Raw genomic sequence first — 17,542 nt, 5'->3', positions numbered from 1 at the left:
TCGGAAAACGGGGCCGTGGTTTTTGCCACAAGCCGCAAGCACTTGGTGTCAGTACCCGCCCCCCCCCCCCCCCCCTCCCTCCTCCCTCCCTCCCTCCATCGAGCTAATGTGATAGCAGTTGATATGAAGAAGTGTTACGTTCCCTGCACATTGCTCTGCCTACATGATGGCTGGCGTGGATTTGACTTGGTCTTTGAATGGTCTTGGTCACCTTTGTACTTGTATTATTTCGTTTTGGAGGTAAATCTGGGGATGTTTTTGTACATATTTTGTGTTCTGGAGCGCTGCCTCCGCCCAGCTTATAAATAGGCTGGCCTTCAGGCACTTCGCGTCGCTTGCTATCGCTCGTGCTGTTGCGCTCGCCACAGTCCCGTTTAGCGCACCTTTGCGCGCATGTCGCTCCTGTCACCAGCCCGCCTCTGCAGACCCAACGCCGTGGTTTATAGCCGGTGCTGGGGCTTTGGTTTTGCTTGCAGCCCTTGCTTTTTCTCCCTTTGGCTGTTTGGCCTGGTGTGACCGGCTGTCCTGTTTACAGATTTCATTTGTGTTGGTTTAGGACTCCGTTTTTTCGCCCGTGGGAACAGGTTCCACGGCCGCATAGCAGTTGGCCTGTGAACACATCTTTATGTTAATTTTGAGTCGTACTTTGGGTTTTATGTTGTTTCGGGGCACAGGGGAAAATATCAATAAATAAATGTAACGTTTAAACCTTCATCGTTGCCTCTGTGGCCTCCTTGAATATGTTGTCTCATTTTCGGCCGTACCAAGAAGGGACATAAAAAGGAGACATTCTTGTTCCTCCATCACCCATGTCACAATCATTCATCCATCCATTTCCCGTGCTCATCCACATGCACTAGTCACAGTTTAACAGGCAGGTTTTTTCCCCCCACATGCCGTTAACCTGCCACACAGATTGAATTGTTGTCGACGTACAAGCTGTTTACACTCCACCTTCCCGACTGTCTCCGCCAGCATCACCAAGGAAAGCATCGTAGACGTGGAGGCGTCGGTCAGGAAAGTGGAGCAGAAGATTGAGAGCTGCACTCAGCAGGACGTGGAGCTTCACATCGAGAGGGTGGGAGCACTTTCCGCTGCCGCACACACACAGATCTTAGCGCGCAAGAATGTAAAAACACGCATGCACATAGCCCCACCATATCATTGAAGCATGGCATGAAAGTATGTAAACATCCACAAGCAGTAATGCTCAGGGCAATGCAAGTGTTAATTTCTCGCAACACAGTACATGGACATTTCTTACTCACTAACCTTCATGTGTAGTTAGTTATCTGTGCTAGTTGCATTGAATGTAATTAGTAACTTACCGGTACATTTTTTTTCCCAGTAGTGGGTACTATAGTGACATGCACGCCATTCCAACGACAGAAGCTCGCTCAAACTGTCTTGTATAAAAGCATCCTAACATAAATCTAATGGTGTGTTTTCACACCCACACACTGTACATGACGGCAGGTAGCGCAGCAAGCCACTTGTTTTAACAGGCGGTCTAACACTTGCACATAGATTGGGTTTGTACCATTTTCCCCTTTGATGACTCAAGTCTGCACGTGGGCTGCGAGTGCTTTCCGTTGTCTGAACATCGAACCAAATTGTTCTGAATTGCACTGCCCTGTTTTGTTCTGCCCTCAGATTTTTGTCATAAGCCAGGCCGAGGCCCGTCTCCCCCTGCAGTTGGATGATGCTGTCAGGCCTGATGGAGAAGGGGAAGAGGTGAGGATGAATCTTAGGATGCATGAGAGGGTACGACCAGAGTAATTCACTCGAGAGCCTTGCGTCTGACATTCCAATGCCATTTGCTGCGGTTAATGTCGGCTGACACTCAGGGCAGGATATATTCGTACCTCTTAATAAAGCGATGCATTGATGTACACTCTAACTATTGCACATCATAATAGCATCAGGCAGACAATTAATAAGCTCCTAAGGATCCGCCGTCTGCTGGCCTTCAGCTGAAAAAGAGAAAACCTGTCTAGGTTTTGGATTACTGGTAAATGCAGCATGGTAAGTAAGGAGAGAGAAATTATGTTTCTAGCATATACACCGTTGGCTAATCAAACCAAGTAGAATTAAACATACTTATGAGTAGATGCCGAAGCTAATTAATATCCCATTGAGTGAGTAGCATCACCTTGTTTGACCCAGCCCTCTCCACGCAAACTGTGATTTAATCACAAGGTGGTTTTAAGAGCAGGCAGCAGCGGCTTTCTTCAGAGCCCTCCGAATTGCAATTGCCGGTAAGGAAATGTGTGCATTGATGACGAATCATCAGGAGGAATTGCATTCATCCAAGAAGTCAATATTTTGCCCGCCCTCAGTTAAGCTGATTATTAATGTTTATGAAATTTTCAGCCTTGTGTCTTGAGCTGTGAATCTTTGGTTGAGCAATGAGACCGATTTATTTTCAGCATTTTTTTGTTTTTTAATTCAGTTTCATAAATATAAAGCTTTTGTATGTAATGTTTGTATGTAATCTATGCAAATAGCTTCTGCAGTGTTTTACCAAATTGTCAGCATTGAAGGCAACCCTGCAGCTTCCAAGGTTGTTACTGAAATGGCTGATTTGAATCTTTTAGTTGTTTAACTGCAGCACTGGAAGCAGCTTTATTAAATTCATTTTTCGACATTGCACCATGTAGTTCACCTTCCTTTGTTTGGTAAACTGAAAAGCTGCTTGAATTTCCATTTTTAGGAATACTGAATAAGCACGCTGTTGCTCTGTTTAGCTGCCTCACTCATTTGTGAAATGCAGAAATCCGTAACATAGAATCTCAGTCTGGTGATACAACTGCGGTGACCTTGAGAGGAAGGTCACCGTGACGATAAAGTCTGTGCGCTTCATTTGGTGAAAACATGAATTCTGTCTGTATTTCCCAGTCATATGTTTTACCAATGCTATTTAAAAGCCTGTTCTGTCAACACGTGTTAAAACTAATGCCTCAAAATGATCCACAAACATCCAATATCATGTGCCTTATAACATGTTAGTACTTCTCTCAGCCGGACATTAATATATGGCTTTCACCATTCTGGTGACAGCTGAGGACCCAGCCCTGTTAATCCAGTAAACCAATCTGTGCAGCAGCATCGGAAACATCCCAGGTGTTTTTCTGCAAGGATTTAACATGTCAGTCACACACTTGTAGCAGCACCTGCTCTCCCAGGAGACACAGGCCTTAACGGCGCCATCCATCTGACTGTCTGCCCGTCTAACCTTTTGTACCTCAACGTGGGGCCGGTTGGAGCAGGATGTGGTGATGCAGGCTATTAGCTCAAACCCCAGCGAGACGTCTGAGGATGTCTGACATCCATGACCCTGGAGGCTGTCCAGGGATGAAACATTTATTTGTCACTATTGTTTTATATAAAGTTCCCATACGCTGTTGCCCCACATTGCGAATTGATGCCAGTCTTTCATTAAGGATTAGTATTAGTATTATTTTCTCCAACAAACATCAGTATTTTTTATTTACTTTAACAGTTACTCGCTCAAGGTTAACATGGTGGTTGTGCGCTCCCAGTTTTATCTTTTTTTTTTTTTATCTTTTAGAGCTGCCCATAGCTTATGAGTGAACTGTGAATTTTACAAACAAAAGAAGTCTTGTTTCCTTATATTTTCTTCCTTGTTATTTTGAAAAGCCGGTGAAAAAACATTTCCGCATGACTGGTCAAAAAATCCTCGTGTGAAAAGAACAGAAAAGGATACGTTGCTGAATATTTCATAGAGGATGGGCTTTGGTGATGTGATAATATCTGTGTTTGCCCTCAGGAAGGCAGAGCCACTGTCAACCAGGACACCAAACTGGACAACAGAGTGATTGATCTCAGGGTAAGATGCTGCCTGAGCCGAGGAAAAACAATTGAATAAATGCTATAGCCATTTTGTCGTACTCATCTAGTAATGTCATTGTTCTCTAGTGATGCTTGTGTTATTACCCGCAGCGATGAAATGCTGGTACTTTACTCCTTTGTCTGATAGTTTTTTGACCATTTGTTTTAGAAATCAGTTTTGAATCTAGCACTGCTACAGTAACATGATAATGCAGGAAAAAAAAAACCTTTTTAACAACACCCGTTGAATCGCAGTGCAAACCATTGGACCTGGAAAGTTAAAAACATCGTCGGTGATTTAGTGTGAAGTGCAGGAGATGTGCTGAACGTACGCGAACATCAATAGAAGCCGAACCACAAAGCATCTCATTGTTTTTGATCTGTGCCTCCCGTGTGGATGATGCAGTCGGCAGGAAGGCACTAACGCTGCACGAAGTCGCACAGCTCACAAGCTTCACAATAACACCTGTTTCTGAAACATGGTGCACTTTGAGCTCGTGGACCGCGGCCTGTCATCAGTTTTGCTCTTAAGAACCCGGTGAAGCTATAAAGTGGTTCCCACACTGAAAGACAGACGCTCCAAAAGGGAAGCATAAAGCCACCCATAATAATAAATGAGTTCCCCCTTTGTAACTTGAACATCCCTCACCATACGTTGCTTAGCAGTATAATACAATTAAAAAAAAAGTTATCTCTTATTCATTATCAGCATGGGACAAAAAAAGGGTAGGGGTGTTCAATCAGCATCTGTCTGGTCTTATTTTATGGCTCTAAAAGGCTAAAATCATTCTATATTTCCAATAAAACAGTCAAAGCACCAACCATATGCTGTGGTGGTGACTTTTGTAATTTAGGAAGTTTTATAAATGATATTTTTTGTGTTTCCATGGCAACACTGATACTTATTCTCAACAAAAGAGTGAGGCTCTATCGTCTTTATTTACCACAGCTTGTAGATATTGTGATAAACTGCGGCGTTGGTTTCACCATATGTTCACTGTAGATCAGCAAAAAGTATATTTTTATTGCCTATCGGATTCATAATTTGTTAATATAATTGCTTTTTTCTACTTATCGTTATTTGGTCTAGAGAATAGTGAAAAAAACTTAGATATGAATATTACAGACATAAGACAAACCAAAAAATAAATCCTCACATTTCAGAAGCACAAACCGACGAGTACGTAGGAAGTATCCATTCATTCTTTTAGCGTTATTTTTCTGTATGTGCGTCATCACATCACAAAGTGCATTTGACAATTGCAGAGGAGCTTGGCATGCCGCTCAGATTTCAGTATTTACATTTTCAAAAGTGGTTGAATCCATTTCAACTATTTGATTTTCTAAAAGGCTCATTGAAGGTGAGCTGTAGAGCAGGGGTATTCAAATTAAATGGCAAGAGGTCTTTAATGTCAACCGTTCCTCCCCTGCTGAGGTCCAATAACTGATGCGCAAGGCTCTTAATCCTAACCCCTAATAATAATGCACTAAAAAAACAGTAGAATGTCTTACATTCTGCATTCAACTCATGCAGACCCACTTCACTCAGGAAAGCGTAATCTTTGATGGCGACAGTTCAGTTAACCCCACCTTTATTTTGTGCTCTGAAACCAGACTGTGGTGACGATCCACCACAGTCTGGTGTCGAGCCTGATCTCTGTGCCTCTGGTGAATGTATGATGTTCAGGTCTGTATCGTGTACCCCCCCCCTTTACTGCAGGTACACCAGCAGAGGATGTCTGAAGTCAATCAGAGCTAACTGCTCTCTAGAGACATGATGCATGCATGCAATCAGTACTTCATTATATTTGACTCATTTACACTGATTGATTTGTAGGTGTAATAAGCGCACGTGAGTCTCGACACAAATGACACATAAATTCTGTTTAATTAATTCGCTGCTTTTTAACGTTTTTTTTAAATTAGAGCCATTTTTCTCCACCGCCATTTTTTTTTTCTTTAAGTATTCGGATTGGAAATGCCGGGAAAGTTTCAGCCAGACAGACCTGAAGCAATGTCTGCAGATTAATGAGGTTGCCATTATTTAGACTTTATCACCTTCCCATTTTGCCAGCAGTGAGGCAGACCAAGTCTACTCAGGACTGAACAGGTACGAGAGACTGAAAAAAGAGAAACAAAACCTTTTAATCACCACAAAGCCTCCGTGCCCTGTATTGTAAGGTCTGTGATTCATTGAGATGCGTAATAACGAGAGTCAAAAATGCAACGCCTAAGAGGTCACTCCTTAAAATCCACTAACGGTAGCAGTTCTAGGCGGTTTTGGGGCTTTACAATAATCCACTGGTTTATTTTGTTCAGATTTTCTCGCTGCTTTAGCGTCTGCATTTACAATCCTAATGACAGGTTTATTGTTCCTGAGGCTGCATGTAGGTGGATCTGAATGAACGCCTCGCACTTGCGAGCAAATAGTTGTTTCTCCCTTTATGATCCAAAGAGTTGCATGAACAGAAGAAGTTGTGAAAGAAATGCAGTGAGCCACGCCAAGTGTCGTAACGCCTCTGCCCGTGTGTCTGTATGTTTTGTTTGTGTGTCAAAGACGACCACCAGCCAGGCCATCTTTCGCCTGCAGTCCGGTGTGTGCCAGCTCTTCAGGGACACCCTCATTAAAAAGGGCTTTGTGGAGATCCAGACTCCAAAAATCATATCAGGTACAGACTCATTCTCGGCCTCGGTGACGTTGCCCAAGGGAAAACCGGGACTAGCATGCGCTAAAACATTTCTGAGTAGATGTTTCAGTTTCAAGATAGTCATCCTAGTTTCCATGCCACCTCCCCTACTATGTCGTTGTGTGACAGTTGCACGGTTTACACCCTGTATGCGCCGTCTAGGACTTTCCGAGACGGCGACTCAAATCAAGAGTTCAGTTCAGGCTCGCAAAGACGGTGTCGGTGTGCGTTTCTGAATTTGGATAAGGTCACACACATCTATGATTAAACAAATAAAAGACAAGAAGGTGTTTCCTTTCTTGTTTTAGAAGGATTTAATCCAGCCCTGTTGGGAATTATGTCTGACTGACTCTCATATCAGCGCCTCTGTTCAGGCGTAGGCAATTGAATCTGACAACAGAGATGTCTCTTAAGCTCGCTCCCAAAAGACCTCATTCCATGTTACTGAAAAAAATGGAACACAAATCCTCTCGGCGACATTCAGAGCAAAGCGTTACATGAAGTCTCTTTTACACTGGTGGCACATCTTAACATCTGGTGTGAAGAATTTGATTTACAGAATTTTCGCCCATATAATGTTTACCTTGTTGAAACCCGGAACACTGATCTGAAATCAGAAAATGCTCAGTAGGAACCTGATTGGCTCTGAAGTCATCCTTGCACAATCATTTTTATTCAGAATTAAAGTGGAGATTGCTTTTCTTACAACACAGACCTTCAGCCTCCCGCGTGCCTCTGCAGTTTGAACTGTGGTGAAACCTTTGATGCTTTGCTTCCCCTTTTCTTAAAGAGCCAATGAGACATACTCTCATAGCAAATTCAAAACTGCCGCTCTTATTTTTGCGGCAACTGTAAATTGGCACTGTGCTTTTTTTTTTTTATTTTACGAAAACCGCAACGTCTTCTGCCAACACCCATAGCACATAGATTGAACAGTTTGTTCCGTGTGAACCCCCCCACCCTGCCTTTGAAGGCATGAATGTATCAGATAATGCAATGTGACGTATGAGTCAAAAAGGGAACTGCAGATGTGCATATCACAGTGGCACCTGTGTGTACGTCAATGTTCTGCGGCTTTTTGTGTTTTTAATGGACTGCATGATTTTCTTTTTTTTGGGGGGGGGGGGGGGTTTATACTAAATAAAATCAATGTAAATCTATTTGACTTTTGCCAGTATTTTTAATCTGGTTTTTTTTGGCCCAGTGCTAGTAAATTGTTAAAACATAAGACCTTCATGCAAAGTATTCTTCAAATCAGAATGTAAACTTTCTAATTATTGCTGATAGAAAGCCCTCATTTTGTATTCAACAGTTGTCTTTGTCCACTTCTAGCTGCCAGTGAAGGTGGAGCAAACGTCTTCACGGTGTCTTACTTTAAAACCAGTGCCTACCTGGCCCAGTCTCCCCAGCTCTACAAGCAGATGTGCATCTGTGCTGACTTTGAGAAGGTCTTCTGTGTGGGTCCAGGTAAGACTACCGCCCATCTGTCCCATCACACATCTCATTCATACATGGTAAATAATTAAACATGCAGCAAGTGTCATGGAAACTGGAGACCCTATTATCTGCGATGAAAGCTTCAAAGTGGTTCCAAATCTAAACTTTAACAGACATCCTTCTGTTGTTTTCATCACGCTTTGCGAGTAAGTGACATAATGAGACTTGTTAAATAATTCATGGTGCTGCTCTGAGTTTTACATAACTTGCTGCTCTTTAGGAAAGCAAACACTGCCACCATCTGATTGAATGCATGCAGTATGCGACAAAATAACTGGAATCCAGAGCTTTCTTTTGAACTCAATAACCGCATATAATGTTAAGGCGTTGCATGTTTTTCGTTGAGAGAAGAAGGCACATTGGTTATTCCTGTGAGCAAACTGAGGACTTTGCTTTGCTCTAAGTGGAGGAACCCAGGAGCTTAAGGTCATCACTTTAGAAACAGTGTTTTTACTGCTCCTACAGACGTGCCAATCCAGCAAGTAAGGGGAATCAGCTACCCTCGAAGTGTCAGGGGCCAGAAGCGCCGTGTTTAAATGCCTCTAAAGCTATGGTGTCATCATCTGAAATCCGCTAAAGAGGTCCACTGGGAATGACCAGATACACCAGGCTGATGTTAAGCTCAGACGAAGAGATGTCGTGTTTGGAGTTTTCATGTGTGCACTCACCCAGCTGCACAAAACCGTACTTTCCGGTCAAACCCTCAGTGCATGCAAAAGCATAAATATGCACGGGTGTATTTTATAAATCTCATTCATTGGGATATTGAGTAGAAGTGCACCTTCCGGATTTCTACTACATTCAGCCATCTGGTTGAGATAGATGTAAAAGGAAGGAAAGAATATATCCCTAATGACTCATGTCCATCAAGTTCAAAGAAACCATTGCAAAAGTAAGAAAATATCAATATTGGACCATTTCAGCTGCAAACTTTGCCCAAATAACACGGCACATTGAATAAGAGCCATTTGAATATAATGGTAACATTTAAAATTCAACTGTTTAGGAATGTTTACATTAATTTAGTAAAAGTCATGGTCAAAGCAAGGCAGCGGAGGAGGATAATGATGACGATATGAATAATTACTGTAACTGAATAGTATTTATTTAACGGATTAGTGAAAGTAACAACGTTTAATTAACTAATCATTGCGGTCACCAATATAAACAGGACTCCACCTGTCTGAAGACCAAACCACAAAGATGTCCCATTAATAGGGCTAGAGTACCGGTACCTATTCTTCCCTTCAGCCACAGTGCATGCCTTTGGTTCACTGTCATTGCTACCAGTATCCGTGAGTTTGTGGATCACAAAATGATTTAGATATCTTCACATCTCATAATCCAATTCCGTGAACTTTCATGGGACAAGGATGAATTTCACGGACTTTTCTACTCCTACATTTTACGCTAACATTCACATCTGCTTTTCAGTTTTCCGGGCGGAGGACTCCAACACTCATCGCCACTTGACGGAGTTTGTGGGTCTGGATATTGAGATGGCCTTCAACTACCATTACCATGAAGTGATTGACTCCATCACTGGCACCATGGTGCAGATCTTTAAGGGCCTGAGAGACAAGTGAGCTGAAATTGTGATTTTGACTGACGGTTTTCTTTTTAATGCTTGTTGTACTCAAACACCCGGTGAGCTAAGTGCTCCAAAAATGGACAGAAAGCATTTCTAGGACATTAATTTTGTGGAAGCAAAAAAAAGAAGGCAAGTCAGAATATTGTATTTTTTTGGAGAAAACACTCGAGCTGTTGTTAAGCATTCATATTGACTCTTGTCTGCCATTGGCTGATAAGTCAGTTGTTTCCGAGAAAATGTCATGTGGCTTTATTGCCTCCTAGTGGCGTGAATCAGTACAGCATGTGTAGAGAGCTGAAATGACATCAAGCAGGGAAAGCCTCATGGTGTCTCATTCAGGTTTCCACTGCCATATTTTTATACAACCTTACCTCAAGCAGTAAAGCGGTGGGTCCAAGGTATGAGATGTAGACTTTAATTATACTCTACAGTACTGCATATATTATAAAGGAATAGGAATTGGCTCCTTATGTTGCACAGCTCTTAATTCACTTCACCAAAGAGAAGACATGCAGCTCAAATTGAGCACCTTTTTTTTCTTTTGCATACATGGCACTCATTCTGTAGCTTGAACGTGAATGGATTTGTACTGTAATGGATTTTTGTCCTGTAAGCACTTGATATGAATAGAAAATGTTAATTTATGGAGATTTGGCTGATAGGCTAATGGGATGTAAGATTGCTGGGAAAATGGAAGACTTTACTTTGGGCTGATGGTTTCACATATGAGAAAATGTAATTAACTAAATGTCTTTGGGAGGAACTCTTCTAGACTTGGGTCACATTATATTTCATACCAAACTAGTTGCAGTTTGAAGTCCCTTTTTTTAATTTTTAAATGTCAGTCTCTATTGGTAGTTTCCACTTATGACCACCGCTCCTCTTTCTAAGCGCTGTTTGGCTTTTCTTCTCATGACTTTCAAGAATTGTCTCCATTTATGTAAATTGTAATGTTCCAGTTCTTCAGGCAAACTACCTTTACTTCGATAAAGTTCATTGTATGTTGCTTTAAGATTATTATGATTGCGTGTGATTTCCAGAACATACAGTGATCTTGCATTTGGCCTGACATCAGCACCTTTGCAGAAATTATGATTTAGTTGCAGTTGTTGCGTGTTAAATCTGCGTTGCTCTACAGTTAGAGCATAGGTTCAACCTATATTAGGAAGCTTTAATGTTTTTGCATGTGTTTGTGCATTAGCTTCCAGACAGAAATCCAAACGGTTAACAAGCAGTTCCCCAGCGAGCCGTTTAAATTCCTGGAGCCAACTCTGAGGCTGGAGTACAAGGAGGGTGTGGCCATGCTGCACGAGGCCGGTGTGGAGATGGGCGATGAAGAGGATCTCAGGTCAGAAGACTTTACGCTCAGTTTCTTTGCACCCAACTCAAGTTTTCAGATGATTGCATTGTTTAAAAATTAGAAATGCAATGATTATAAAGAGAGGAAGTGAAACATTAGACTCTTTAAAGCAGTTTGGTGAGATTCAAGTCTTATGTGATCATTGTTTTAGTTAACCTTTTACAGCACAGTCTAGAAATGCATGAAAACAGTATTTGATGCATGATAATAACCTTATAGTGACTTTCAGAAAGTTGCAGGGAAACGATGTGATGTTGGTGTTATTTTGCAGATAGACAATGTGACATCGTACAGACGTTATCTTTCAAACTAACGTCTGTTTTTCTTTAGTACGCCCAATGAAAAGCTGCTCGGCCGTCTTGTCAAAGAAAAGGTATGTTGAAATGTAAATATGTAGAAAAATGTATTGGCAAATTAGAACATTTGTGTATTATAAATAAATCAGTTGTCAGGTCAAAGCACTTAAAGCCACAGTGAGCATTTCCAATTCTCAGTAACAAGATGGAGTTAAAATGAAATGGAAAACAGTTTAAACTTTACATAATTATTGCACGTGACGCAAACTCTCTCCAGGTTCTCCGGCTTCCTCTCACCACCAAACACGTACAAATTAGGTGAATTAGACACTAAATTGTCCATAGGTGTGTGTGTCCATGATTGTCTGTGTGTGGTCTCCTGTGATGAACTGGAGGCTTGTCCAGGGTGTACCCGTAGACTACTGGGATAGGCTCCAGCGCGGCCCGGTAACGGACAAAGCGGTTCAGAAGATGAATGAATGACGAAGGCACCGAATTTATTTTGTGAAGTGCCTCATTATGAAATCCTTTTGTTTGTAATTTGAAGAAAAAATTCATCAGCAAGTATCAAGGAATCATCTTTAAAGAAAACTAATGACTCTTCATTTTCCCAGTATGACACTGACTTCTACGTGCTGGATAAGTATCCGCTGGCTGTGAGACCCTTCTATACGATGCCGGATCCGGACAACTCGGTAAGTTTTACTCGTACACGCTTGCAGTATTTGCAGTAATCGGCTGCATGCGTAGTAGAAATGTGCAGGAGCAAAAGTTATGTAACTATTTGCAAATGAAAGGCACAGCCTTCTCTCTGTAAATTTTATTGGCTGATAAACACCATGATAGATATGCAGAGCTCAGGGCATTTGATTTATTCATGATGTGAAAATATGTTTAATTGATTTCAGTAGTAAACTGTTAGGATTACAGAAAAACAACAACACTGCTTCTATTTTCTTTTGTTCCTCCATATTTTGTCTTTTTGAAATCTAAATGTGGAAAAACTGGTTTAGATGGACAGATTGTTCTAAACCATGAAAACATTTTGGTGACATTTTCTGCTGTATCTTGAGAATGTGTTTTAATGTGCTTGGATTGGGCTGTTGTCATCATAGATTTTTATCTTTACTTTTTATCCAGAAATACTCCAACTCCTATGACATGTTCATGAGGGGGGAGGAGATCCTGTCTGGAGCTCAGAGGGTCCACGATGCTGAACTCCTGACCGAACGAGCCATCCATCACCAGATTGGTAAGCGCACACACCCGGACAGCTTGGTTAAAGATATGCCTTTCTGTCTCCCTCTGTTGGTGTTCACTTTGGATTACAACACAGGGAGCTAGAATGATTAATATTTAGAGAAAGGGATCATAACATTTAAAGCTAATGCATATTATGGCTACATACAGATCTGGAGAAGATCAAGGCATACATCGACTCTTTCCGGTACGGGGCTCCCCCGCATGGCGGTGGAGGCATTGGTAAGCATTCATCAAATTTCTGGGGGCACCGCCAAGTGTCTTGTAAATTTTTAAATTAGATAATTTTTGATGAACTTTAAATGTCATCCCTCACAGGCCTGGAGAGAGTCTGCATGCTCTACCTGGGACTCCACAATGTGCGTCAGACCTCCATGTTCCCGCGGGACCCCAAGCGCTTGACGCCTTGAACCCACAACCACATGGAAAGTCATCAGTGGAATGTCGGGCTGTTTTCGGTGATGGGGAACAATAGTAATTCAGAGTGGAAGCGGGTAAAGCATCTAGTGCCACTTTATCATACTAAACGTGCCACTATAATTAACCAATAAGACATAATGGAGGAGTAAGGTGGACTTTATTGATTGGTGTGCTTGGTCATCTTAACAGCCAATAACAGATGGTCAATAGAAGGAAAGGAGTTGGCCAGCGGTTTATGGATTGTGCTGTGCACTCCTAATCTGGATTTTAATGTCTGAGTTCTTTTCTATGGACGTCATAAAAGTACATTCTGTGTCTCCTAATACCAGCGCTGACTAAGGACTAATGATCATAGTCTCCATCTCCACAGATTTTGTATGAAATTGAAAAAATAAATGCATTAGTAATTTGGTCTCCTTTTTTAAGAGACTTCTTTATAAGTTCAGGAAATAATTCATACTTATTCTCTTCATGGTTACATGAAGTACATTTTCAATAAATACCATTTGATGAAACATCAAAATTTGAACATCTATACACAAGTTAGTATTCCTGTTTCTGCTTACTGACAGTGTGTTTAATCCTTAATTTATCGGTCTGCTTCATTCAGTGCAAAATGAAGTGGCCAAGTATTACAGATCGTTAAAAATAATCGTTTGGATGTTTCATCATCAGCGATCACTGAACACGTGTACACATAGCATTAGGTTTCATGACACAAAAAGAAATCTGTGCTCTAACTGTGGTCTCAGTCGGCACCACTGGCTTGAAGGATGAAGAGGAAGACCTGGATGACATCACTGTAGAGAGAAAGAGCTCCGTAGATGTACTCCTCTGGGCTAATTGCCAGCTCCCCCTTTCCAATAAGGAGCTGGGTGTTGTACACTAAAAACTAAAAAAACAGATAAAGCAAATTAATCTGCTGTCAAACACCAGTCATCACAGATATAAAACATGTTATTGTAAAATCTATAACTTCAAGTATAGTTTAAACTGATGAGAATGTTAGCAGATATATAATTTATAAGTATAGGTTTTTGCATAATTTGTGGGAAACGCATGCTGAATTTTATATTGACACATCTTCTGTAAATGTTTAACTTAAAATATACTGGTGGTGCATTTCTTGTTATTCATCTACAACCTTGCTTTGCTAAACAAAAAATTCACCTCAAGTGAGTTTTGACTCACCAGAGTGTAAACGAGGGCTCCGATTGCAGCGTAAAGCATATGCAGCCAAGGGACCTGTTGAGTGACACGGGAAAGGCATCTGAACGTGAGATCAGTCGCGCAGATACACCCTGTAGAGCTGCTGCCTGTCGCACTGAGAAACAGGAGTAGGGAGGGTACATGAAGGAGTTCGACCAAGGAGTCCTCACATATCGGTAGGAGAGGACGACGGCCGTAACGATTCCGATGATCACGAGCAGAATGCCAGCGATGCTGAGGAACCCCCCGCAGGAGGTGAAGTCCACCTGTGTGGAGAAGCAAACTTATGAGTAGGGTGAAAAGAAAGTCGGCATGCTCCAAACCACCAGAAAGAGTGGATGAGATCATTTAATAAGAAACGGGGGGGGCGGGGGGGGGGGTACATGGAGCTGTTTCAACTTGAAAAGAAGATAAAAACTGGATTCACATCTTATGACTAAACATGAATATTTAAAAGATCTCAGTGGCCCATTGTAATGTGAAACAAAGGAGTTCTTTGACACTGAAAACAAAGACATCCTCCGGAGCGAGAGAGACACGCGTTACATCTTCATATACCTTGGTTTGGAAGCAGAAGATTGTGACAGTGATACAAACTACTGCTGTTATTCCCATGGCAATAAATACTGCCTTTGTTTGACAGTAGCTGTAACAGATACGAGATTAACACATGAAAAACTAGTTAGGAGGGTGCGATACATCGTTGTAATGTTGTGTCGTTGGAGTGTTTTCTGATTGAAAATCAAACCTTGAAACTGCTCCACACATGTAAGACAAGGCAAGAGTCTGCAAGATAAAATGTAAGAACAATGTGTCAATGTTTTTTAATGTCAGTTATAATGTGTTATAATTCGCTGTACTGATCTGCTAGTGAACCATTGGTGATATTGACTTTTTGTTTTACCTAAATAAGACTTACAAATACTCCAAGAAGCACAAGATTGCATGGGAAACGCCTCCTAAAACATGGATGTGTGATTCATATTTCAATTCAAACAGAACTGTCCTGGTTGGTTATTGATATTTAAGAAATATAGAATGTTCATGGCACGAAAACGAACGCAGGCCGAGGCCTTGCTTACCTCAGTTCTTTGCAGCAAACAAGGACGCAGTAAACCACAAAATAAACCGCACTATGGAGAGACGAATGGCTATCATTTATTATTGTACTTAACTTAGCTATTATTCTTATGGAAATAGCAGCACTAATACCATAATTGATTCATGGGAGTTTCTTTTCAAATGTTCTATTTATTAATTTGTTTCTGAGGTGGAACTTACAAAGATGCCCAGTAGATGCCGGGGTATTTAATGACAAACAGCCTCACTGGGTCACTGCAAATTAAAGCACAGACATAAGAATTCACAAAACTGTTCCTCTCCATCCATCAAGTGCGTAAAGCAGTGAGACAGAATATCATGATGGCATGGACAGCAGGACTTACACAAACGTAAAGACGGCAACAACTGAAAAGGTGACGGCAAGTTGTGCTGCTAAAATTAAGTAAACCTGCCCACAGACACAAAATAAAGCCTTTAAGAGCAAGTGGAAAACATTTCTGTGGTTATATAGGAGGACATATAAGAGGATTATCATCAGAACTGTCAACAGCATAAAATCGTGTGTGACAGAATGGATAGAAAACATGCCTTTCTGATGAAGCCATGCCGAACAGATGTGCTTTCCCACTGGGTGTTCATAAAATCATCCGTGTCCCCTGCAGAATCAGGAGTAGCAAGGAATTACAGTCCATATCTGCATTAAATGGAGCCCAGGATATGTTTATATGGTGAATCACTTCATCAGAACCTGGATTGGATGTAGGCACTCCAGCAGACAGAGTGGGTACAGTGGCGAGAACCCCAGCTTGTGGGTAGACACCCTCCTGGCCCCAGAAGCCAGGCAGACCAGGGCCCACGGCAGGACTGGGGCTGTAAGACGGAGGCGGTGGAAGGGGAGATCCATTTTGCAGATGGTGGGGGCTGTTGATGTATTTAGGGTGGTGCAGTGCATCCTCGTACGGGGGGGGATTTTCGGATTTGGACGTCATGCTCTTGCCAAACCAGCTTGAGGAGATGTGATTAGCTTCATTAGATTCATAATACTACTATGTAATGTAAAAAGTAAACGTGTATAACCAGCTACTCATCTTTCATGTCATGTCATGAAATTATTATCATTAATTAAAATCTACTTACACGTTTTATTGTATTAATGTGTAAAATCTACAACACAATTAAAACACCTTGTAAAAAAAAGGTATTTTGTATTGTCAGCCAATGTACTTGTTATAAATACGTATATCGTATGAAATAATTCATAATAGAAAGGTCTAGGAGAACAAAGGCACAAATGATATTTGGAATTTTCAGCATTGTCTAATCTGATTGAATGATTTTAAATAGTAAAATGAACAGGACACAAACATTAGAGGGGAATCTATTTGGCTTACCTTGGGGCTTCAGCCTGAGATGGGAGCACTGTGCCCTTCAGTCCCTTGTCTCCTTGGAGCTTTGCAGACGTGCTACACAGGAGGATGTCGTCTTTGTAATGGGACACGTTCACTGAAACTCACACTGTCCCAGACTGAGAAAGAGTGGAAGCTCCTGTTGCTCCAGCTCCTGTTCAAAACAGTGAAAGAAACCATAAACTACACCACACCAAATGCTACACCAAACTGTGACTTTTGATTGTTTGTTCCATTTAAAACATTACCGGTATTAAAAATATTTTACTGTATAGAAGTGTCATTTCTTTATTTATTTTTGTTATCCCCGATATTAAACACGACATCCTCCTTTGTTTTGTCTCATTTTAATCATTGAGAATGTTAGGGGCCACTAAGTTAATTAGCAGTAGATTGAAACCGAGGTAAATTCTGTATTAATACTACATCATCAATTAAGGTGGTATTAATTCAAATCATGCCATAATGACAGCATGTGTTAGAAATCCTACAATTTATTGTTGCAATCCATGAAAATAAGAGGAAAAGCATTTGATGTTGTTGATTTTGTTTTTCTCAGGTTTAGCAGCAGAACTCAGTGTTCCCTCAGCGTCAGGGTCCTTGGTCTTCTGGAGGTGAATATAGTTTAGTTGAGGTGTTTATAACCAAAGAGGTGAAAGCTGTGGAAATATTCAACCTGGACTACCTGTAAAAGGGAGAATACAGGTTGATGTGGAAAAGACAGGCTCACCACTGGATTCCTCAAAGGCTGCAGCTCAACTTATTCATTATTCATCGTTTGGAGGCTCTAGGCACTGGCTGTCTTCTTGCCTGGTAACCACCCTCAAATAAAGACATGTTTTTTATTTAAAGACTTTTGTTTAGTGAGATCTTTTCACATACATCTTTAAATAATGCATGAA

At 41.3% G+C, this 17,542-nt stretch overlaps 2 protein-coding genes across 2 annotated transcripts; one reads left to right on the top strand and one right to left on the bottom strand.

Annotated features, from left to right (window-relative positions):
- The first annotated feature begins 393 nt into the window (after window positions 1–393).
- On the top strand, window positions 394–13,723 carry LOC137915873 (aspartate--tRNA ligase, cytoplasmic-like). Its single transcript, XM_068758993.1, has 13 exons — window positions 394–449; window positions 940–1,078; window positions 1,654–1,734; window positions 3,791–3,850; window positions 6,410–6,521; window positions 7,872–8,006; window positions 9,471–9,618; window positions 10,829–10,975; window positions 11,318–11,360; window positions 11,898–11,978; window positions 12,424–12,535; window positions 12,694–12,765; window positions 12,862–13,723. Exons 1-13 carry the CDS (start codon window positions 394–396, stop codon window positions 12,951–12,953), a joined length of 1,278 nt encoding a protein of 425 aa, XP_068615094.1. The 3' UTR covers window positions 12,954–13,723.
- LOC137915872 (protein lifeguard 3-like) lies at window positions 13,712–16,223 on the bottom strand. The gene is made up of 11 exons (XM_068758992.1): window positions 15,983–16,223; window positions 15,823–15,890; window positions 15,618–15,682; window positions 15,454–15,507; window positions 15,255–15,305; window positions 15,092–15,131; window positions 14,921–14,958; window positions 14,731–14,818; window positions 14,343–14,438; window positions 14,155–14,208; window positions 13,712–13,855 (listed from the first exon to the last, which is right to left on the bottom strand). The coding sequence occupies exons 1-11, from the start codon at window positions 16,221–16,223 to the stop codon at window positions 13,712–13,714; spliced, it is 939 nt and encodes a 312-aa protein (XP_068615093.1).
- Between the last annotated feature and the right edge of the window lie 1,319 nt (window positions 16,224–17,542).

This window comes from Brachionichthys hirsutus, unplaced genomic scaffold, assembly GCF_040956055.1.
Source record: "Brachionichthys hirsutus isolate HB-005 unplaced genomic scaffold, CSIRO-AGI_Bhir_v1 contig_750, whole genome shotgun sequence".
Classification (NCBI taxonomy): Eukaryota; Metazoa; Chordata; class Actinopteri; order Lophiiformes; family Brachionichthyidae; genus Brachionichthys; species Brachionichthys hirsutus.
Note: the sequence above shows the minus strand (reverse complement) of the source record. Positions and strands in the feature narration are given on the sequence as shown.